The sequence below is a fragment of the Asterias amurensis genome, chromosome 12, assembly GCF_032118995.1.
Source record: "Asterias amurensis chromosome 12, ASM3211899v1".
Classification (NCBI taxonomy): domain Eukaryota; kingdom Metazoa; phylum Echinodermata; class Asteroidea; order Forcipulatida; family Asteriidae; genus Asterias; species Asterias amurensis.
In genome coordinates this window covers 8,845,177-8,870,416 of record NC_092659.1, presented here as the reverse complement: position 1 = coordinate 8,870,416, position 25,240 = coordinate 8,845,177, and the positions used below count along the sequence as shown (strand labels likewise).

General features: G+C 38.0%; 1 protein-coding gene across 2 annotated transcripts in view; it reads left to right on the top strand.

Annotated features, from left to right (window-relative positions):
* LOC139944819 (sodium/potassium-transporting ATPase subunit beta-1-like) overlaps positions 1 to 22,108 on the top strand; it is a 28,028-nt gene extending 5,920 nt beyond the window's left edge. The window contains exons 2-6 of one of the 2 annotated variants that reach the window (XM_071941932.1): positions 14,682 to 14,810; positions 15,420 to 15,524; positions 16,582 to 16,757; positions 18,048 to 18,149; positions 19,402 to 22,108. In XM_071941932.1, the coding sequence (XP_071798033.1) occupies positions 14,682 to 14,810; positions 15,420 to 15,524; positions 16,582 to 16,757; positions 18,048 to 18,149; positions 19,402 to 19,698 (809 nt within the window). In that variant the 3' untranslated portion in view covers positions 19,699 to 22,108. Of the gene's footprint in view, positions 1 to 4,363; positions 4,493 to 5,099; positions 5,205 to 6,464; positions 6,632 to 7,576; positions 7,682 to 9,144; positions 13,157 to 14,681; positions 14,811 to 15,419; positions 15,525 to 16,581; positions 16,758 to 18,047; positions 18,150 to 19,401 lie in introns of those variants that run through there. The other variant, XM_071941933.1, reaches the window with a different exon arrangement.
* The last annotated feature ends 3,132 nt before the right edge of the window (positions 22,109 to 25,240 follow it).

Genomic DNA, 25,240 nt, shown 5'->3' with positions numbered 1-25,240 from the left:
CTTTCTATCGCAATGCCACAGCCCGAGATTGATAAACTGTGGAAAGCCACAAATGCAAAACAAAAACAGATAGCAAAGGTATGGAGGAGAAATGTTGCACCACAACACCAAAACATTACGAAGAATTTGTTTGTAACAAATCATTTTAAAGAGATATTTAAGCCCATGAATCTTTGAAGAAAGAGTTGAATTGGGTCACAATTTGTTTTAACACGATTGATTGTTTTCTATTTGGGGTCTTCTTTCAATCAGGCTTTCTTCGTGGTGTGGCCATCTTGGTCAAGTTGGTCCCTGTAGACACATGACACAATAACAGTAGTCCAGTTAATGTCCTACATGTAGTGCTTGTTTTATGTAAAGGCACCAGACCATTTGGTCACATACAGCTTTGACTTGGTTCTGTTTTGAATGGGAGGAGACAAAGTACATACATGTACATTTTTGAAAAATGGGCATAAAAAGGGTTCTTGAGAGTTCACTGTCTCATGTAAAAATGTGCATCATAGTGGATGGATTCATTTCAAATAAAACATCAGGTTGAAATATTCATTATGCAAATCATGCTCTGCAGTCTCAAAAGTGTTTTTCACTTGAATTTTTTTTTTTTTTAACTGTGATTCAAAACATCCTGAGAAATCTATCGAAGTGGTTCTTGGACGTCGACATAGTTCACATGCTGGGGCACAGCTATTGTCAGCCCTTGTATGTTCCCACTTTTTTCCCAAGTGAGAGTTCTTACAATGAATACATCCACAGATCTGTTATGATCATGAGAACAATCCCCCTTTAAATGTAGCATTGTCAATCACGTTAAAGCTAAAGCATTGTAAGCCCTTACATGGTGTATGCATACGTCTCATTTTGCATAATTTAGCGGCTATTTTTACGCTCAATTGTGCAGAATGGGATTTTGAGTGTCCCTAAAAGGTTTCTCTGATTACTGGCCATGTAATTCTATTCCTCCATCGAACAAAACGTAGCCACTTGTGTTGTTTAATGCGCTTAACATTTCCATGTTGACAATAGTGTCATTGAGCACCAACACATCTCTAATTGCGTTCACATTAGCATAAACGGCTGTCTGCATACACCGTACAGTGTACATGCAGGATGGTGGGAGACTTCATTATGAAAATGATAGCACTGATGTAATACACTATCAATGAGCATGAATTTGCAGGAAGATTTCCTTTAATTGTGACCACAAGAAGCTTGCAGCGTGTAGAATAGAAATTTTTACGGCACTTTACACATTTTACCGTTTAATTCCAGGCCTGACACTTAAAATGCCCCCATGTCCCTGGTCATTGCCTTGGTGCCCTTTGGAGCGGTCTAGTGCACTAATACATTTCCATCATAGAGGTGTCCTCTACATACATGTAGGAAAAACAGCTTTGCCCTTGCAAGGACAAAATAGTTGTAAAATGGTTTGGTGTTGTGCATGATGATTTGTTTCTATATCTGCTTTGTTTTTGTGTCATATTGTAGACATGCTGTGTGATCTTTCTACATTGTACATGTAAATTAATCCAATTACTCCTTTTAGTTTGAAACAATGCTTTTGTACAAGCAACGTATCTCACCATGCTAATGGATTTTGATAGTATAGGTGATTTAGGGTTTAAGCGGGTACATGTTACTAGCTTTATTTAAACCCTATGGGTTTTCCTAACTTTTGCTGTATTTGAATCTTAAATGTATCTTCTTTGCATGAAAATCAAAAATACATCCATGTTTTCCTTCTTGGGATACCTGTTCACACCAAATAGGGCCTACCCCCCCCCCCACCCTTTAGCATTGTACATGTATACATGTGTAGCATCCAGCACGTCGCAAAGCCCTCCAACACTTTTCTATTGTCTTCGTTACCCGTGAAGTCTTCCAGTCTTGCCAGCGCTTAAACTTTGCATAAAACACGAAACCGAAACCTATATCCACCAGACTTAACCGATTTACTGTTAGGTGAGTTCACCTTGTTTGCATGTGTTTGCATGGCAACCCCTGCATGGTGGCATTGATATGCCTGCTACTGCATGCTCAGGTGTTCATTTCTTATTACACAGATAGTATCGGGTGTATCTCTAGGAGCTGGTGGGATTTTACTGTACGTCAATTTGGAAGTGTTAGGCAATGCACAAGAATGAATTTGTATAAAAAGATGGCTATCATTGATTGTTGACCCATACATGTTAAGTAGGTCAAAGGTCATAATTTGAAATGTTTACTATAGTGAAACAAAAACTAAATCCACTGCAAAATGGGATCTTTAGTTAGGAATTTTGTATGGCTATATATGCAACAATTTTTTCCTTGATTGTCGTTGGTTCAGTGTGTACCCCCAAAAATTCCAACCACATCATTTTTCCCTGAAGTGATTTAACAAGTTATGGATCTGGTCCTGCTGGCTACAGTTACTAAAGCCCGGTTCATCTGCCTGCTAATAGGAAAGTCAAAGGGCTGTATTAGCAGCAAATGTTTCGCAGGAGTTGAGCACAACTCAAAATTTGTATCGCATTCACATTCCAAGAAGTATGAACAGGGAAAACCCTGGCTGTTTCGATACTGTATCTGTGAGGCCTCGAAGTAATCCACAGCACAGTAACTGCCACCGTGCCCTGCTGGTGCCCTGTGCTTATGCTGTGGTGCCCTTTGAAAATTCCAAACAAACAAAAGAAAGAGCTGCCCCCTTGTCAAAGGAAAATTGCTGTGCCCATTTGGGAACAAAATTCAAGGCCTGATCTTTCACATTGTGCTATCTAGAACTTTCAAAGAACCTTACAGAATTGGTAAGAAAAAGAAAAAAATGAAGATCACAGATTTACATAAAACTTACACAGTCTAATGATGATGATAGTAGAAAACATCCCTTGAAATATGTCTGTCTGAAATGTCATATTTGATGAGAAATAAATAATCTAATTTCGCTTTTGGAGTTTATCACTCAGTGAGCGTTTTATTCAAATTTGTTTTGGCATGGATGCAATGCAAAATTTATAATCAGGTTTTCACTATTCTCTCATGACTCAAATGACCAATTGAACTCAAACTACTACAGGTGTGTCAGTTTATGTATTTGATGAATTACATAAAGTGCTTACACTGCCAACAACTGTTTTGTTAGCAAAAAACAATTCTGTAATGTTCCCTTAATAGTCAGACTCATGATGGAAATATCCAGCACTTGAGTAATATAAACAGTAGCCTACATTGTACATATAAAAACAGATAAAGCTAATTAGAATCCAGTTTGGATGTACACCTGTTTCAAGGGTCCTCTTGGTGTGAGATAGTAAGAGGAGTTGAGGTCAAAGTACAGGTTGCATTAGAAATGATAACTGGATTTATAAGCAGATAGTGGATTGCATGGTTTATAGGGCCAGAGATTTATATCCAATATCTGTACATGTTGCGGGTTATCTGTACACATACATGTGGGTGAAACAAAATCAGGCCTGATATGTGCTTCACAGAGGTAATAAAGGTGATTGCCTCAACGCCCTGTGTCATTGCCCTGGTGCCCATGGGGTGGATTTCTCAAAGAGTTAAGACTAACTAGTCTTAACTCTTTGTCTTATCTCGAGTTAGGACGAGTTACTCATCCTAACTTAGGACTAGCGACACGTTTTGTATCTCCTAGGACTAGTCCTAACTCTTAGTGAAACCGACCCTTGGAAACAGAATATCCATTGTATAAGCAATAAATTGTCTCGTCTCAAAGGTGAAACTTATCTGAGACATAAGCATCAAAATGTTATTTAATAATTGACATGAATTTGATTTTTCAGGAGTAGGTGGGAATGTTGCTTGGACTGCAAATAAGTTTTTGTTTGCATGAAACTTCAGTGACTGAAGGATGTCGGCCTGGTCACTGTCCAAAAAAAACATTATTTTTAATTTTCAGACTTCAAAGTGGAAGATGCAGCATAGTCATGACCGGGGCCATAAAGTTGCTTAACATAAAATATTGCTGTGCAATATTTAGCAGGGAGTCAGATTTTCTGGCTACACTACTAACCCTGCTGAGTAAAAGGTTTTCTGCAATTAGCAATACAGTGAATGATTTCCCTTGTATAGCAGAGCAAAATGCAACGCAAAATTTGTCGGTTGCTGCTCAAAAATCATCATTTGCTACTCAATATTAGCATCCAGTGTGCACAAAATCTGTTCAGTCGAAATATTTTACTACATACAATTTCCGGATGAAATCGTTCCCTGCAATAGTTTGTGCTTAAGCAACTCTAAGGAATTTCCCTGATGTGTTGACAGGCTTTCGGGGTCTGCATGGTGGTGAAGCAACTGCATGGGTACCAACATGAGGATTACCAGTTCAATGTTAACGTCATTCTTAATTGTCTTTTTACAGGTCAAATCGGAATCTTCTATTTGATTTTCTACACTTGCTTGGCTTTGTTCTGGGCGTTGATGCTGTTTATTTTCATGCAGACTGTCAGCCCTGATAAGCCAACGTTCAACTCCTACGTCAATGTTCCAGGTAAATTTTCCTTAATTTCTTCTCGAAATCAAAGGTTAACCCAAAGCTGGCGTTGTCGAGCTCGGTGGTGTGTCGTGGCCTAGCGGTTGAGAGCCCCATACTCTAGCTCTGGTGTTTCTGATCAGCAGAGTGTGGGTTCGAGTCCCAGTCGTGACACCTTTCTCCTTAAGCAAGATACTTAAAAACGTTGCTTCATTCTTTTCAAATGGGACAAAAACTTTTGTAATGCACGTAGAAGAACCCAGTGCATTTATCGAAAAGAGAAGGGGCCTCCCCTGTATTTTTGGTTTGATCAGCAGCATATAGCCCAACAGCACCTTGTAAACCATTACATGATGCTTTAAAGGAACATGTCCCACACTTCAAAATCTGTAGCTCCACATACCTTGCCGGAAATAAAAAGAAATTGAGCACTTTAAAACACCCCTTAGAGATGTGATAAAGGGCTACGTAAGAACCAAGTATTATTGTTATTTCTACAGTTATACGTGCACAATTGTTTTGCTTTTGCACCGACACTCAAGGAGAAAAAAAACATCTTGAAGCTTTTCTCGACAGGTGATTCATTATAATTTTATTCTCAACCCTTTTTATGTTCTCCCAACAGGTGTATCTCTACGACCCAGGTTTGATAATAAACCTGTTGTGTTCGACCCTAATAACAATAACACATTCGCAAGTCACACTGACGGACTTCAAGACATCTATGATTGTAAGTTGACTTCTTTAAGTTTCTTGGGTAACAATGTGGAGAGGGGAGTGGTGTCCGCTATGCAGAAATGTGATTTCTCTGTTTTAAATTTTTTTTTTCTTCTTAATTTTTAATTTTTAATAAATAAGATCAAATTCATAAGAACTTGAATATTAAACCATATAGAATGTCCTGAGTTGCAGATTAGGGCTTTTAAATCCAAAGATAAAATATGTTAAAGGGAAGGTACACAGTTGGTAATTGTCAAAGACCAGTTTTCTCACTTGGTGTATCCCATCATAACCATAAAATAACAAGGCTGTGAAAATTTGGGCTCAATCGGTCATCGAAGTTGTGAGGAAATGATGAAAGAAAAACACCCTTGTTGGACGGGTTTGTGTGTTTCAGATGAGAGTAAAAGACTTCGAGCTAGAAGTCTTTTATTATTTTAGAGAGAAATTACCCCTTTCTCAAAAACTATATAACTTCAGAGGGAGTCGTTTCCCACAATGTTATATACTATTAACAGCTCTCCATCGCTCGTTACTAAGTCAGTTTTGAAGTTAATATTTGTTTTGAGTAACTACCAAACGTGTTTCTTCCCTTTAATTGGGAGGTAGTCATTTCGTACAATGTCTTAATGCTATCAACAGCTCTCCAATGCTTATTACCAAGCATTGCGCCATGCATCTGAAACTCTTTACCACTTAATCTTATATCTTGTCTTTGAACCACAACATTAAAATCTCCTCTCAAAACTTATCTTATGTCACTGGTATCAAGAGACTTATTTTCTTGTGTCTGTTTTCTTTCGTTTTGTTTTTGGTTACACTGTGCCTTGGATACCCAGCAGTGGGGCTTTGTGCGCATTACAAGTCTTTATTGTTATTATTAAAGACACTGGACACTTTTGGTAATTGTCAAAGACCAGTCTTCTCACTTGGTGTAACTCAACATATGCATAAATATGCAATATAAATATAAAAGAAAAAAAACACCCTTGTCACACGAAGTTGTGTGCTTTCAGATGCTTGATTTCGGGACCTCAATCTAATTCTGAGGTCTCAAAATAAAATTCAATCAAAACTACTTCTTTCTCGAAAACTACGCTACTTCAGAGGGAGACGTTTCTCTCAAAGTTTTATACTATTAACAGCTCTCCATTGCTTGTTACCAAGTAAGTTTTTATGCTAACAATTGTTTTGGAGTAGTTACCAATAATGTCCACTACCTTTAAAGTACTTTTGAAATACCAACATTTTCCTGTTTGTGTTATTGCAGCACTGGATCCAGGCATGATGACCGGCGATATGTTTGATGATTGTGCTAACGAGACTGATGGTGACGGCAAGGCCTGCCGCTTTGACCGCAATGTCTTTGGAAGTTGCCAACCACCATACTTTGGCTGGGATGAGGGCAAACCTTGCCTGTTCCTCAGTCTCAACAGGGTAAGTGAGCCAAAATGGCCAGTCGGTTAAAGACACTGGACACTTATTGGTAATTGTCGAAGACCAGTCTATGGTGTATGTCAACATATACATAAAATGACAAACCTGTAAAAACTTGAGCTTAATTGGTCGTCGAAGTTGCAAGATAAAAATGAAAGAAAAAACACCCTTGTCACACAAAGCTGAGTGCATTCAGATGCTTGATTTCACGACCTCAAAATCTAATTCTGAGGTCTCGAAGTCAAATTCGTGAAAAATTGCGTTATCAAAAAAATATATTACTTCAGAAGGAGCCGTTTCTCACAATGTTTCATACTATCAACAGTTCTCCATTGCTTGTTTAATACAAGTAAGTTTTATGTTAAAAATTATTTTGAGTAATTACCAATAGTGACCACTGCCTTTAACCAATGGACCCTTCCCAATGAAATATGCTAATAACATTCACGCATGCGTACATACCCTGTTGGTTGGCAAACACCATAGAGTTGTGCACTAAGCAGACGCACAATTGCGTCTGCGTCATGCACCCATTAGCCATGTACAAAACAATGTGCAATTTACATATTTCATGGGAAGGGTCTATTAATAGTAATAATTTACACAACATTTATTAGGTGCTAAATTAATCTTCCTTACAGAGCTCCATGAGGGCCATCCAACATTTTGAGTTACTGAAATGTACTCAATTATGTTGGATAGCAGTTCTGGAGCTCCGTACTTCCTACCAAAGTCTGTTGTCTGATTTTTCTTCCTTTGGAAAAGGCAGAAAAACTGCGTTTAAGTAACCTGAAAAGTCTATTAAAGCCTACACCAACTGATCAAGTAGCTCAGCCCTTGTGCTCAAAATTTGACTCCTACTTTTTTTCCAAGGGCCAAATATCATGCATATATTATTATTTATTATTACTTTTTGTCATTATTTTGTGTGTGTTATTTTCACAGGTATCGGAGTGGGAGCCTGAGGATTACAGTGATGTGTCTTCATTGCCTGAAGAAGTTCAAAAATTCTACGTACCCGGAAACATTGCTTTCTACTGCCGAAGCTATGTAAGTTGCATGCAGACTGTTTTCAGTTTGCCGTATTAATAAAAGATCACTGCAGAAACACACTCACATACAAATTCTAAAAGAGTAATGACGTCACTGCCACTAAAAGTTGTCAGTGCGCTATTAAAGGATTCAGGTACTTTTTCAAAATGTCTACAGATTTACATGAGACTAACACGGTTTGATCATTATGGTAGTAGCAAGATTCCCTTCAAATATTACTTATTGAGGTGCTATAGTTTTTGAGAAATGAGTAAAACAAGTCACAAAATAACTTTTGTCTCAGTGAGTCGAAAATTATTTTAGTGTGTCAAAATTCATTAACAAGTTATGGTATTAGACCATAACATACAACAACTGGTTAATACGTTTTACAAGCTAAAACTGAGACGAAAATTATTGACGTGACATTGTTTTACTCATTTCTCAAAAACGACGTCACCTCAGTAAGTAATTTTTTAAGGGAAGCTTTCTAATATCATTATCTTCAAACTGTAAGTTTTATGTAAATCTATGGACATTTTGAAAAAGTACCTGTGACCATAGCGATGTTGTTAGAAGTCACTGTTTAATAAGGCACGGGGAAACTGGATTTGCAGATCTCTTGAATATGGTTTATTGTCAGATCGAATCTGTAAATTGGATGAACAGAGTTGTTGATGATAGTTCGGCCAATTTAAGAATCACATTAAGCAAAATAGTTAAACAATAACAGTTAAACAATAACAGTTAAACAATAATTACGAATAGCTTAAATGGAAAATAAATAAAACTAAATCCCGGTCGCCATCTTGGCGATTCACATATCTCATGTTTACCAAAAGAACGTTGATTAAAAATACACTGAATAGCACAAATATATGTTGATTTAAAGAAACAATCAATTATCATGCATTCTATTGATAAATAGGTAAGACTTGAAAGTTTAAGAAATAATGCATAAAGTTATAATAAAATAAATAAGAATCATACATGTACCTGTAAATTGGATGAACAGAGATGTTGATGATAGTTCGGCCAATTTAATAATGACGCTAACGGCGAGAAATACAAATGAGAACGTAGGGGGCGCTACGCAAAGCAGGAATTAACCAAAATTAAACGGGGGGTGTTATTTTATGAACACCTGACCGTGACATCCTCCTCTCTTTTGCGAACATGTCAGCCCGACATTTGCAGAATATTTGTTTCTACAACATGTCAGTTTAGCAAGTCAACATACACAATATACAATTCATGGCATAACTTCTACCTGATGTACTTTAAAGTGATATGTACAAAACTCTTAGAAAATTACAGGAATTACTCTTACAGGAATGTGATTTCTCCATTTTTAAACGAATTCTGGTTTGTTTTTCCCTGATGAAAAAAGAAATTCCGTTTAGAGTAGGACTTTTCGCAATATGAAAATGGCTCTCCAGACCTGTTCACCTGTATAATAATTGTCCTTTTTTTTTTTACAGAAAGCCAAACAAGTAGACGCAGTCAACGCCACCGTCTATCCCGCCGCTGGGATCCCCTTCCGGTTCTACCCTTTCCAGGGGAGCACCAACAAGACTGAGAGAGACTCCTATGTCCAGCCGTACGTCGCTGTTCAGTTTGCCCTGCTGGAGGTGGATCTCAAGATAAAGGTTGAATGCAGGACCTACGTCGGCAACATCGCCCCCAAGGGGGGACTCTATGACACAGACTACGAGTCGATCGCCACCTACGAGTTTGAAATGACCGCCGCCGTGAAGAAGGATGAGCTTTAAAAAAAAAATAATAATAATCTATTTCTTTTTTAAATGTTGTGAATTATTTGAGCAAGGGAGACTTTCCAGGACACTAGGTGGCAGTAGACTAAATAGGGGGAAATAGTTTCCGTTGAAGATTGTGCGGATGCTAAGAATTTTTAAACAATAAAAAATTAATTTGCTGCCCTCTAGTGTCTCAAAGGCCCCAATTCCATAATGCTGCTAAGCAGACCTTGGTGGTTACCAACAGGGAACCAGTTGACCCATACTTGTATAACACATTTTAGCAGTTTGGATGAAGTTGGTTGGTCTTGTGGAGAAAGTTTCTGTTTTCCGAGAAACTTCTTTCTTTTTCGTTTATTTGAAAATGTTTAAAGTTCACATTTTTTTCCTGACAAAGTTCTTTGATTTGTCTACCCATGTTTATCTTTTAAGCAGATCATTGTGGTGTAACAGTCTCTCCAGCTAAGCAGAGTTTGTCAGCTTACCTACAATTTCGTTGATTGTAAGCCTTTAGCCCCCTTTTGATAGGGCTATTTGATGAGCTGTTGCTGTCTTATGATGATCACTGCATCTTGGGTCCAGTTTCAAAGAACCGGCAGTTCTGCTTAACAATTTCCTGATAAGTAAAAAAATGAGCAGGATACCAGTCACAAATGGTACATGCAATTGCAATGTAGTATTCTGGCTGGTTACCTTATTCTAAGTAAGCAAAATGGTCTCGTGCTTTGTAACATTTTGGACTTTGGACTTGGTGAAATTTAGACCCTGTGGGAATTTGTCTCATCTTTATTGATGTTTTCCATTTTTTGGAGATGTGGCAATCAGTGTGATCTGAGTATCATGCTGCACTGCTGAAATTCAATGTTCCTGATCAAAAGATTTTTGTTTCTGTTTTTTTTTTTTTTTCTTCTTTTCGACCAAAAAGTAAACACTAAGTTCAGTTTGGTTGCAGCACCACCAAATTTTGTCAATTTGTACTACTTTAAAAAACTTACTTAGTATCAATTTTCATAATTTTTTTTAATGATGTAGTTTGAACGCGATTGTAAAGTAAACAAAAATTACCGTGATGTAATCAACTGAACAGAAAAAAATGTAGTCCCTGTACAAAGTTGTCTTTCTAATTTGAAACCAATTCTCATCACATCCTCTTGTGAAGAAAATAAAACTATTATTTCTGTCGGCAAACTCCCACTTTGGAGATATTCAAAAAAGGCAGGGAATTCTAAACATTTCTACGGATGGCGTACTCCAAAGTAATTATCCTAACAGAAGGATACGTCGGGTTCGGAGAAATCATGTTCATATTTTTTCTCTACTTTTTAAGATTTCATCAAGTACAGGTGGTCTTATTTATGGAGACACCACCATGAGCGCTTTTTATTTGCCCGAGGTTCCTGTCCACAATCGAGCAGAGTTTTTTTTTGGCGGAGACAAATGTTAACAAGCGACAGTACTTTAGATATCTCAGGACATTTGGTTGACAATCGTTTCAGTTTGGCTCTTCTCATGTTTAATTCCTAATTTATGTCTTGTACCTCTATAACAAGTTATTAGGCTCAGGAGAGTTCTACTAAACAGTACTAGTTAGCATCCACCATTTCCGATGTATTCATTCAGTAAATTGCCGTTAAACAAAAATTTGGGTGGGGGAGTTGTGTGAGAGCGGGTGTTTAACTAAAGTATTTTCATGTATTTTACCAATATGTACTAAGTATGGATTCAATATTAATCTTATAAGCTATGACTTGACTTTGACTCTGTTGACCTAATCTGTATTTATCCATCAACGTTAACCCTCCTACTTTATGACCAGTTAACATCATCTGCATAGGTTTTAATGGTAAATGCAACCTTTGTTTACCTACATGATCTTCTCGTCAAGGGAACTCGACAACTGCCCGCAAGGGTATATAAACACCAAGCTGGCAGGAACCAATCTCTCTCATGCAAACATTGGTTTAAGTCTGCGATTGTGAATTGCACAAATCAAGAAACTGTGCTTCAGTTAGTAGACAACAATATTTATTCTAGTCATTGTGGAATCAGCGGTTAGCATGGTAGGATTCAAACCCACAATCTTGTGATTGCAAGTCTTGCAGTCTAACCACTTGACCACAGTTGAATGCATCTATACAGTACATTGTACACGGGTCATTTTGTGTATAGTTGTGTTATCATACACTACCCATGAAGCTGACTGGTTACCGGTTGAGAATAGGGGGGACCGATGAAGGTCGAATACTCGTAAAATCTGCACCAGCTTTTACTCTATTGGCACCCCTCTGTAATTTAAGTATAATATCAAAATGACTGTTGTTTTTTGGAGTCATAGTGACACTGTACCCTTGTGGAGTTGTGATAAATAGTGAACTGGTGAGAAATAGATTAAGCCTAATTGGGGTAAGTGGTTTTGAAGGTGTAAAGTTTATGTACAATTTATTGTAAGTTTGATTAATAGTGTTGTGAATTTTTTAAAGATAAATACATGTATAGTCGATTTATGATTCTAGATTAAAATTGCAATAGTGCAGCTGGATTGAAAACCTTTGCCAAAGTAAAACGATAACTCGCTGGGTCTGACCAGAATTGTAACCTACTCTTAACTAGGTTAGTTATGGTTACATGTACCAGGTTATAACCAGTTATCACATTCATTGAATTGGCGTTGGTTGTTAACAGTGGTTTGTTATTGCTTGAACAGGTTTAACCAGTTGAGGTACATCCAGTGTTTTGGCATTGATCCTTTACCTTAACCAGGTTTAAACTGTTACCATTGCCAAAAACATTTAAACTGTTGCTAATGGTTTGGTAACTCCTTGACCAGGGTTAACCAGTTTTTGGCAGTGATCCAAACCAGGTTTAACCACATTCAATGCTTTGGTAAATCTTTAAGTTCATCCCCAAAAAGTAGCGATCGAAGTCTCGAACACATAATCATGGCTGATTGTTAAGGATTATATTTAACTTGGAAGGTTGACTAGTGAGTTAAGGTTTTCAAACCAATATTTTAATTAAAAATGGTATCCCCTTGCAGTGATTGTCCACCATTACTTAAAACTATTATTACTTTGTTTTAGCCTAAAAACAATTTTTGTTTAATGCACTCGTAGACAACTGCAGCAATGGAGATTTTGTGGATTTCTGACAAATTTTCTAAAGATCCTTTTTGAATATCTAAATGAAAATTTTTAAATTTCAGACTCCGACCCAATTTCTAAGAGCTGTAAAATATTGCTTAACAATTGGTTGCTAAGCAGAAAAGAGCAGGACACCAGTCACAAATTGTACATGTGACATGATGACTTGGCTGGTAACATTACACTTTGGTAAACGAAATGTTGTACTGCTTAGCTACTTAGTGTGTACATGTATAAGCAGCTCTTTGAAATAGAGTCGTGGTTGGAATTTGAATGCACAAGGTAATTGCTAACACCTGGCATAATCAAACAAGTTGCTCCAGGATTGTGAGTGATTGTGGCTAGCTACAGATACCTTCCTTTCCGGCTTTCATGATGCACATTGATAATTTGATGGTGGTTCTACAAAATTCTAAAAATCCCATTTTGCTGCAGTTATTTGTTTTTAATTATTAACACTATTAGTCGACAAATCTTTTTGGAATGGTAGAAAGACTTCGGGAAAGCAATATTTGTCATCAGTATTTTGAAAACTTGAGGGCATTACGGGAATGTGTTTTTAAAAGTTATTATGATCTGTGCTCATGAGCTCTGTTTAAATAAAATAACAGATGCCCCACTGGTGGTGGTTATACACATAACCTTTCAGCATTTTCAAGTAAATACAGTACATTGCTTATAAACAAATATCTTTTCTTTCTTTTTTTCTATCTGCTTTTAATACTAGGCCAAAGATGTGGTCCAAGCAATGAACCCTGAGGGACCTAATGTAAAAATCAAATGTATACAGAAGGAGAAATAGGAAAAAGTGTATTCAGATTAATCACCGATGTATTTATCATTCAATGTATTGAACGTTTTAAGTCATAACAATTTAAAAGAAAATGCTGTGAAATATCTTTAGGTGCAGGTTTTAAAGATCTATGCAAAAGTTTGATGCATTTACTTAGGATGGGGTATAATTTGGGTTGGAAAGGAACATTAATTTGAAAAAGTAACATTGATTCAAAATGGGAAGTTAAAACTGAGGGGTAGTTTTTTGGGGGAGAAGAGCATTTCTTTTATTACAAGTACAAGAATATACAAACTTGTTCATGGTATTATAAGAACTACTTCAACTCTGCTTGGGGGAAAAAAAAGTTAACATTTCGAAGTTTGTTTCACAAAATCCAAAAATTTTACACTTGCTTTGCACCAGCACAAAACTGATATTCTTTTATTGAATTGAACTCCTTCATTTTAGATGAAGTAAGTTAATTATCCCGTATCTGATTTTTATTTCGTTTCCTTCTTAAATAGTATCCTTTTGTAATTGTGTGAATGATACCCACTGTCAAAATATACATTGACATTGGTAACTGAGGTTCAATAAAAATTATCGTTCCCTTAAAAAAAACTGCATGCAGAGTTAATATTTGTATTTTTGATTTTATTGTATGTTTACTGTATTACAAAAAAATTCCCGTTTAATGCGGTCTTTATTTGTTCCTGTGATTAATGTTTTTTTTTTCATCACACATGGACAGAGTGCTACATGTTTACGCTAAAAGCTTGTGGACAAGTCATTGGATGTTTGTCGTGTTAATAGACTTGATGACTAGTCGTAAACGCCGCCTCAAACACACATTCTGCCGCTAATGCAACAGTCACATTGCGATTATTGTTCATGCAACGGTTGTAAGTAGCGCGTGGCAAGGTCGTAAGCAGCCCTAACTGCGACTGACTCACACACATACTGGGATTGAGGATGTAATACTGTCTCCGTAACTACATTTATACTACGCTTAACAATTACCAACTTGTTTTCAAGGCTATTGTGGTTTTAGCAAAGGGCTCTTTTAGATTATATGCGCACTGCTCTGAAGGCCGAGTCACACTGCAGCGATAACGAGAACAACGATAACGACGCAAAGAGAACGCATTCTATTAGTTAAATTGCTCCACATAGAAAACGCCCACACCTATTCAACCAATCGAGGGCTTACATTTTTAACATTGTTTTAATCTCGTTATCGAGGCCTGTGTGAGCGGGCCTTTAGGACCCCTTTTGTTATAGGTCCCCTGTTTGATTGTAACCTACTCACTCTAACTCTATTTACTCTGGCTTCCTCTACCCCACAGCTCAAATAACTCTCTTCTATGTGATCTACTATGCATGTCTGGCAGCCTTCTGGGCCGGTCTGCTCTACGTCTTCTTGCAAACTGTGGACTTGGAAAAACCTACCTATAGCTCTTATGTTAGCCGACCTGGTAAGTCCAACACCCGGGCCCAGTTTCAAGGAGCTGCTTAAGCAGAACATAATATATTGCTTGACACTTTTTTGCTAAGCAAAAATGAGCAGGATACCAGTCACAAATTGTACATGTGGCATGGTAGTTTGGCTGTTAAGCATTATTCTGGTATCGATTTACGTAAGCACATCTGAAATGTTTCTCAAAGCGCTCTATACTAGCGAAAGCTGCTGTAGGCTTCTCACCAAAACAGTGATTACCGAACGTATCCTCTAATAATTTTGGCCTCTAATAATTTTGGTCTGTTGCCTTTGATCGGTCGAGTTGGTCTTTGAAAAGCGTTAAAATTCATGTGAGTAGAAAGATGTAAAAGTAGAATACTATGATCGACACAAACATGCCTTGAAATTGCACGGTTTCCTTTTATTTCGTCGACTAACACGGTCGGCCATTTATGGGAGTCAAATTTTTGACTCCCATAAATGGTCGACCGTGGTAGTTCGCAAAAGGAAAGTATTCTACTTTTAAAACATCTTTTTAACCATATGCATTTTATTACAAACGCTTTTTATAGACCAACTCGTCCAATCCAAGGTAACATGTTCCTTTAACTTGTTCTCTTTAAAGGATTGACCAACACGCCTAAGAGTGAGGATGGAATCATCAAATTCTCAGCTGCCAATAACAACGATTACGCAAAGTATGTCGACCAACTGCAGGCTATCTGGGATTGTGAGTATAATAAGATAGTGGCTTCTCATATAGCGCGCATGTCCGACACTCAGTGACGCTCCTGGCGCTGTAACAAACAGTATTTCCTGCAAGATGTGGAACTACGCTTAAACTTTGAGACCGAATCTTTATAGCACCATGTAATGGTTTACAAGGTGCTATTTTTATTTTTTATTTATTTATTTTATTTATTTATTTATTTGCTAAGGTACAATTTGCTGCTGATTAGACGAGGAACATTGGGGCAAACCTCGGGGTTCTATTCCTGCGTTAAACAACACACAGGACCAACGGCTTTAAGTCCCATTTGAAGGAGGGACTATCATGGTTTAGTGTCTTGTTTTAAGGACACAGGTGTCATGACTCTCGAACCCACACTCTGCTGAACACCAGAGGCTTGAGGCTGGTGCTCTTAACCGCTAGGCCATGACACGCCACACAGCACTTGACCTTGGAGACCCTCTTAAAAGGCGCAGGGGTCGATTTCACAAAGAGTTAAGACTAGTCCTAGGAGGTAGTAAAAACATATGGCTAGTAACTCGTCCTAACTCGAGATATTTTTGACTTCCATAAATGGCCGACCGTGGTAGTTCACAAAGTAAAAGGAAAACCGCGCAATTTCGAGACAAATTTGTGTGGATCATTGTATTCTACTTTTTAAACATCTTTCTAACCATATGCATTTTATAACAAATGGTTACAAACGCTTTTCAAAGACCAACTCGACCGATCCAAGGCAACGTGTTCCTTTAAATCTGTGAGGACATAGTGTTTTTTGTCCTACAAAAAGTACCCAGACCACTTGAAGGCCTTAAATTTGGATAGTTGAATTTAAGATGTTTTACAACTTGTTAGAGACACTGGACACTATTGGTAATTGTCAAAGACCAGTTTTCTCACTTGGTGTACCTCAACATAAGCAAAAAATATGCAATCAATGGAAACTTACCTGGTTAGTCTGCTGCCACCTAGTGTTCAAAAGTCTCACATTCGGATAGACCTTAAATTATCTGCGTAAATGTTTCATAAAACTGGGTTTTTTTTTCTTTCCGTGCAGCTCTTGACCCTGCCAATCAGACTAAGGAACAAGGATATGTCAACTGTGAGGGTACGGCTGGTCCACCGACCGGAAAGTACTGCATGTTTAACCGTGAAAAATTGGGTGAATATTGCGTCCCTCCAGACTTTGGCTACGACAAATCCAAGCCATGTATCTTTCTGAGTTTGAACCGCGTAAGTATTGTGGTGATAAATTTGGTTTTACCCTAATAGACCAATGTGTGTTAGCAATGTTTACTCAGTACTTCCTAGAGAATCACACCCACAACCTTCGCAATACTGTCATATTCAACGAACACTTACAGTTACTGTGTTTGAATGTAGGCAAGGTTTAACCTCTTGGTGGCGGGACTTCTAAAAGAAAATCATGCTCGGTGACCAAATTAATGTGTCAGAACAGCAGCAACAGTTTTTTTTTGTGAATCTCGCTGTCTTAAGTAACCAAATCATAGACAAGAAAAACTTTCTTAAAATGTACGATTTTTATTCATGTGTTTCTGCTTCACTGCTTATGTTACACTTTAGATACCAGGGCCCAATTTCATAGAGCTGCTTAAGCACAAAATTTTGCTTAAGCAAAAAGTCCTTGCTTATAGAAATCAGATTACCAGCCATGACTCCCCTCAATTGTTATGCTAAGTAAACAACAGCTAAATACCAGTCACAAGCAATGTATTTGGCATGAAATTTTGGCCAGTAACATGTGTAAAATAAGCAAGCTATTTTTGTGCTAAAGCACAGTTTTTGCTTAAGCAGCTCTATGAAATTGGCCCCTGTTCATGCTTGTTGTGTTGTCATTTAGCCTTCGAGAAAGACTCTGCTAGGGTCAGGCCATTAAGTATTTTTTGCATTTATACTGTAAGTCATTTTAGTTGGTAAGCAGTTTGCAACAGCTAATTCTGTTTTTTTTATTTTCATTTTTGTCATTTAAATTTCCTTTGGGTTACGGGAGGGGGGGTGGAGGGGTTTGAGCAAAAAAATTAGATGAGCTCATAGAGAATCAAAGTTGAAAGTCCCATTATTTCAACATTCTTCCCAATATGTTGATCCAATCCAAGTTTCTGGCCTTTTTTGTCAGTATTGACTCTCGTCACTTTTTAAATTATTTCTTTTTTTATTTTTGGTTTTTGTATGCAAGTCGCCAGGCACACAAGGCCTGAAGGCCACTTCAAGGTGTGGGCTACAATTATTTTATTCCAGAGGCCATTGCCACCTACTCCTAGGGCTGAAACAGGGTTACCCTTTTTACAGTCCACACGGATGTAGACTTGGGTATCATCAGTCTGTAGCCTGGCCGATAGAGCAGAAAGCACTACCTCCCAAATTTTACGTAGCAAGTGTCACGACCGGGATTCAAAAAACCACACTCTGCTGATCAAACACCAGAGCTTGAATCCGGCGCTCTTAACCGCTCGACCATGACACACCACTGTTTCTTATAAGTTGACTCTTGATCTTTCTCAGGTTGTGGAGTGGGAGCCCGAGGATTATGAAGCCAGTGAAATCCCCAAGGAAGTTGCTGATGTATATGAGACTGGACATATTGCCTTCAAATGCGGCTCCTACGTAAGTACATCGGAATATGATTAAAACCTGAGCGATTTTGTTCTATGTGGTATAGTACCTAGATGTTAGCTTAGTCAGGGTTTCTGCACTAGGAGTGTCACCTGTGACAGACATGGCGCATTATAAGTCTCCTATATTATTATTATTATTATTAAATGTGTTGTCACACTACACTCTACGCAACAAAAACAAATGGATTTGGGTCCTGGAGCAGATTTATATAGAAACAAATGAAGACCCCCCAAGTTAAGCCTGGTTCATACTTCCCCAAGAATGTGATACGAATTTTGACCTCACATGGGCGTTTTCACAACAAATGTTTCGTAGGAGTTCAGCACATTTCAACTTATGGGAATTATTCATTGCAAATTTGTGAAGTCAATTCCGCATTGCATTCGTAGGAAGTATGAACCAGGCTTAACTTGGGGGTCTTTATTTGTTTCTTTATAAATCTGCTCCCGGACCCAAATCCATTAGTTTATGTTGTGAAGAGCCTAGTGTGACAACACATTTAATAAATAATATAGGAGACTTAAAATGCGCCATGTCTGTCACAGGTACACTCCTGGCGCAGAATCCCTGACGAAGCAAACAATCTATGAACTATTTGACTTTTTAAACCACCTAGAACTAAATCGCTCAGTTTCGTCACAAGCCAGTGTCCCATCCAGTCAAAGTGAATGGAGTTCTCGAAATGTGACGACTAATGAAGCTGAAATTTCTACATGAAAATTATACTACATATACATACATCTTCATTCACAGTGAGTAGGGATTCACGTCGTGGCCAAAAAACTTGATCTAAAAAGTTATCAAAACTCTTTAAAGACACTGGACACATTTGGTAATTGTCAAAAACCAATCATCTCACTTTGTGTATCTCAACATAAATAATAAAATAACAAACCTGTGAAAATTTGAACTCAATTGGTCGTCGAAGTTGCAAACTAATAATGGGAGAAAGAACACCCTTGTCACACAAAGTTGTGTGCTTTCAGAAGCTTGGTTTCGGGACCTCAAAATCTAATTCTGAGGTCTCAAAATAGAATTCAAATATTTTAGTGGAAAATTAGTTCTTTCTCAAAAACTATGTTACTTCAGAGGAAGCCGTTTCTCACAATGTTTTTTACTATCAACAGCTCTCCATTACTTGATACCAAGTTATTTTTTATGCTAACATTTAGTTTGAGTAATAACCAATAGTATCCAGTGCTTTTAATGAAACTGGTGTTTCCAATTATTCCTCCTACAGAAAAATAAGCACCCCGAACAGATAGGGAACAACACCCGTATGTACCCCTCGGGTGGTGTACCCTTCTACTACTACCCCTTCGTGGGTACCACCAACAAGACCAAGCGAGCTATGTACAAGCATCCCTACGTCGCTGTACGCTTGGACCTCCTAGAGAAAGAGAAAGACATCACGCTTCAGTGCAAGACGTACACAGCCTCCATCGAACCGCTCGCTGGCCTCTACACTACGAAGTTTGAGTCAGTGATCAAACTAATCTTCCATTTGTCTAAGGAGCCGGTCAACTTGATGCTGTAGGCCTTTGAAGAATACAGACCGCCAATTTTTTGTGCTAGAATCAGTTTGCAACCTGTGCCCAATTTCATGGCTCTGCTAACCGCCAAATTCTGCGCTATAGGGCCATGTCACACGAGGCAATTTACAGGCAACCAGTTCCAGGCAATCTCCAAGAAGAGAATCCATTCTCAATTGAATGTTCACATAATTTTCTTGGGAATCGTTAGACATTGTTCGAAATTACTCATACGCTACTAAAGTGTTCCTGTAGCATGCACTGCAGTTGGTTGCCTCCAAGTTGCTTGTAAAAGTTGCCTCGTGTGACAAGGCCCTAAGACTACCATTCTCCGCTTGCATAGCAAGCGTTGAATTTCTGCACTAGCCTCATACAGGCTGAGTCATACTGCAACGATAATGATCACGGCGCAAAGAGAATGCATTCTATTGGTTGAATTGCTCCACGCAAAGTACGCCCACACTCATTCAACCAATCGAGGGCGTGCATTGTTAATTCTTGTTTTTGTTCTCCTTTTCCTGTGTGACCGGGCCGTAAGCGAAGAATGCCTAGTAGCGTTGTGAACGTAAAAAAGCACTTAAGCAAAAATTCCCCGCTAGCCATTGAAATAAACTTGACGTAAGCTCATAATTCCCTCATTCTGTAAGCGCTGATACGGTTAGCAGAGCCATGAAATTGGGAGCTCTTGGTAACTCTTTAGAGAATTCGTTTTCTGTATAACAGGCCATGGTCTTGGCCTTGGTGCCCCTTTCAAAAGTTTCCAATATACTTTAAGATGTTTCAATGAAGTGCCCTTTGCAAAATGACAATGGCCTTGCCCCCCTTAAAGATGAAATTCCAGGCTCTTATAAACATTACCACACCATATGATTCAGGGCAAGCTTTGAGATGGTGAATACCGATAATCAATTCCGAATGAATGTGTATGGCACAATGGTACCAGGATGTGCTCATATGAAGGATGCTATGCAAAGACATAGCAACTGTCTGAGGAATTCAAATGTATAAGCGGTAACTTGTGACTAAGTAAGTTATTGTACTAGACATTATTCAAATCTAACTTGCAGATGGTTTATTGAAAGAGCACAATCAAATGATGTGGCAAGCGGAATAATGTAGCTTGGAATAGCTAGCATCATTTGTCAACTTAGTATAGAAGACAATCAGAGCATACTGATCGAAACGTCGAGTTGAAACCAACGGTTCTTTTCAGAACCACCCCAACTCATTAGAGATAGTCATTACATGGTGTTACCGCAAACCTTTCTATATCGTATTTCCACCATGCAAAGTTTCAAATCCTACTTAACTTAGTATAAGTTTTACACATTATTAAATTCATTTTTGAATCCTCATATGTGGTCATCTGATTGCGAGCAACTTGTTTATTTGATTCATGAATATATTTATTGCTTATTTAAATTCAATGATAAAAAATATCACTAATTATTCAGACTTTGTGCTGGTACTTAAACCACTGAAGTTTTGTCATTCACAGGCTTTTTCCAGCCACAATAGTGGGTCACTTTTGTGTTATGAACAACAGATAAATATTGAGCAACTCTTTACAGATCTTGCTGTCAACAAACTCCAGCACTTTATTAATCATTTGCAAATGATTAATAATAATGGAATCAATGTGTGGTGAAGAGGTTTTCAATTAGTGGTTTAATCCCACTGAGGCCAGCCGTCGATTTCACAAAACTCTTCCTAAGTTAAGACTAATCTTAGGACTTAGGACGAGTCCCAACCCTGCACTGTAGCATGCAGACCTTAAGATTAGTCCTAAGTTAGGAAGAGTTACTCGTCCTAACTCGAGATAAGACGAGTCCTAACTCTTTGTGAAGTCGACGGCTGGTTCTTAATAATTTTACCGAGACGAAGTCGAGGTAACTTATCAAGAACCAGGCCTCGGCGGGTTTAAACCACTAGTTGAAAACCGATTCAACACACTTTGATTCCCATTCATAAATACCTTTCCGGTCAAAAAAACATCAACACTTTTGATCAAAGAGTAAAATAAATGCAAAAACTTTAATTGTTCAAGGATTTCTTTCAACACAAAACCCCTCCAGCTTTGAAATGGTTAGGCCCTCCGCTGCCCTCGGGTAAACAACTCCTTATAAGGGAATGCTGTGCGCGTCGCGCGTATCGCGTGATGTGGCACAACTGTTTCAGCCGTTGCTCTCGACTGTCTTATAAGAACAGGTGCAAGCTCGCGTGTCACGCCCATGTTTTAACACTTTTTACTGGTCATAAACAAAGGTTTATACACACCCACAGTTCGCGCTTTCCACCAATAGGAATAGCGAAACTGTCAGGTATTTATGAATGGATATTTAATTATTAAACTTTAAGATTACTGCTAAATCAATTGTTTTCAAACTGCTGGTCATAAAAATGACACCCCCCCCCCCCCAAAAAAAAAAAAAAAAAAAAACTAAGGCCAGGGCACAGGTTCATAAAGCTGTTTAGCGGAAAACATTTCTTTGGTAAGCCAAAATTTGTGGAACACCTGTTGAAAGTCTGTGGAATGTTGGCTGATAACTTGTTTCTGGTAATCAAGATTTTGTCTGTGCTTAGCAATTTTCTTTTGTGCTTACAGGCTTGGTGACATTGAGCTTAGGTCAATTCAATGCTGTTGCTGCAGCTATTAGCCATAGTAAATTCTACTTAATAAGTATAATTATACCCAGTTCAGTAATGAAATAAAAGTTCCCCTGAAGAAAAATAAAGCGCCTTTTACCTGAATTGTTTGTTTACTTGGTTGTCATGGTCACCAGGTTAGGTCCAATTTCCTGCAGCTGTTTAGCAAAAATCTTGTGAAATAAAATGATTTGGCAACATTTTCACATTTTATAGTATTTTTGCTGGGAGTTTAATTTGCTAAATATGTTAATATAGCTGTGTGTTTTTAAAGACCTGCTTGAACGAAAATTTCGTAAACTTTGCTGAAATTCACTTAAAATGTTTTCAAAGAATAGGGAAATCGAGTCGTATGACTATAAAAAGATTTCGATTGTGTCAAAAAACAATCATTTTGAATGCCCTTATCCAGCGCTTTTCTGAGAGATTTGCGAAAAGACTCTCAAAACGTCATCTCTGGGAGCTCCAATTTGTAAAGCCGCTTTGTTGCAGCGTGGAGGCATAACAAAGCAAGCTCCCAGAGATGACGTCAGCGGCATTGTCCTTTGACGCGCACTCTCGACGGCAGAAGTGTTTTTATTTTTTCAGAACCTTTAGGTTTGGGCCAGAGTTTATAGTCGATAATTACGAAAAATTCAGAAGTGTACAAATATCAAAATTACATTAAAGCCATTGTACACTTTCGGTAAACAGTATTGTCCAAGTCCCACACTTCGTGTATCACAACTTATATATAAAATAACAATCCTGTGGAAATTTAGGCTCAATCGGACATCGGAGTCGGGAGAAAATAACGGGAAAACCCACTCCTGTTTTCGCGCGTTTCGCCGTGTCATGACATGTGTTTATAACAAATCCGTAATTCTCGTTAACGAGAATTTATATTGTTTTACCGTTTTCTCAAAAAGTAAAGCATTTCATGGACTAATATTTCAAGAGAAGTCTTTCACCATTACCTTCTATAAACCCTGTAAATTATTTGTAAATCTGTGAACTTTTTTTTTTTTTCTGTACCGAAAGGGTCCAATGGCTTTAAAATGGTGAACAGGTGCATTATAAACAATTTAAAATACCATTTCCGTTGAAAACATTACGCTCAGGTAGCTGTTTAAGTTTCAAAATGCAAAGTGTGGCAAACTAGAAAAGTGATGCAATAACTTTACGCAAGTCATTCAAAGGATTAGCCAAGGTTTCGCTTTCGTCAATGAGGACGTCAATAACTGCCATATAAAGGCGCAATGCAACCAATACCACTTGAATCTGGTTCGATACTTTTTGTATAAACAAGTTTGTTGGCCATGACATGAATCTCCACTCGCTGTGAATGAAGCTGTATGAAATAATAGTTCACCTGTAGAAGTTTTAGCTTCATCGGTCATAAGGTTTTTTGAGAAAAAGAGTGACAATCACTGAGCAATGTAAATCCATTGAACATGTAAAAGAAATTCTCGTGAATTTTGTTTTACGAATTTCTCAACAACCAGCACCTCAGCAAGTAATATTTTAAGGGAAGCTTTCTACCATCATTATCTTTAAACAATTGTGTTTTGTGTCCTACGAATGGATGTGAGTTGTATTTTTTTAAAGATGAAGATTGTTCCAAATCATTGGCCGAGCTATACTGAATGCTTCTTTGACCCTATAACGTTTCCATCATCCTTATTCTTTGTCAAACTTTCGCCTATACGTATCGAATTTCATAAGTTTACTGGATCCAGAAAAATAATTGTCATATTTTTCCTTTTGTACTTTCCACTTGAGTGGTTCGCCTAGCCCCACATAAACTGGCGCTTCATATGATTTTAATAACGCTCAATTTTAATAATAGGCCGTTTTATAATAGATCTCGTTTCCATTACTCTTTTCCCCTTTTTTATTTTTATTTGTCGTCATATATCCACCGCTAATAAAATGTCCCCATACAAACTGAGGCCACTGACGTAACAAGACAGATAATGAATTAAATACACTGGGCACTATTGGTAGTTAGTTAGTTACTCAAACCATGGAGGAAGGAAGGGAAGGAGCTCGAACGACCCGCAAAACCACAGTCACAAAAAAATACCCTGCCAATGCCCCTGTCTGACCAGTGGAAAAAGATAGGGGACCTCCAGCTGGACGGCCGATTAACGAGTAGGATTAAATCTCTTTGTACAGAACGTGTGGTACCGCCAGTCTGCGCTCTTGCCTGCTTGTAAAGTTGAATCATTGGAGACAAGAATTGTGAATATACACGTTTTCATTTACCGTTTGTGGTGTTTCACGGAAACATCATGGCATATTTTTTACATTTTTTGTGACTTTCCAGTCACAAGCGGTGGTTCAAAGTTTGGGTATTACCACACGAGGGTGGTAGGTATTCAATTGTGTTTTTCGATTTGATGGGCACAAGTGTACACAATTTTTATCAGGTCTCAAAAAAGTTGTTTTTTCTGTATTATATCCATACGACATACGACACCATAGTTGAGTGAAGAACCAAGTGCGCACGCGCAAACTCACATACGCCAGCAGGTCGCCCATTGTCTGTATAAAAATAAGGTATGTGGGTGATTACGAGGTGTCGTTAAGCGACCGCGGTACCGCAGGTTCGACTTTTGAAGTCCCTTCGTTCGAGCTCCTTCTCTTCCTTCCTCCATGCTCAAAATTTTATCACACACAAAACTTACTTGGGAACGAGCAATGAAGAGATGTTGGTACAACTTTTCAGTCACGATAGTTTTTTTTAAATGAGGTAACTTTCCACTCAAATATTTAAAGACTTCGGACCTGAAGCCAGATTTACGCAGCATCTGAAGGATGAAGCACATACACGTATAAAGACACATAGCTGGACAGGCTTTGGTGAATCTTCAACGACCAGTATTTTCCTATTCTCACTTGGTGTATCGCAACATATTA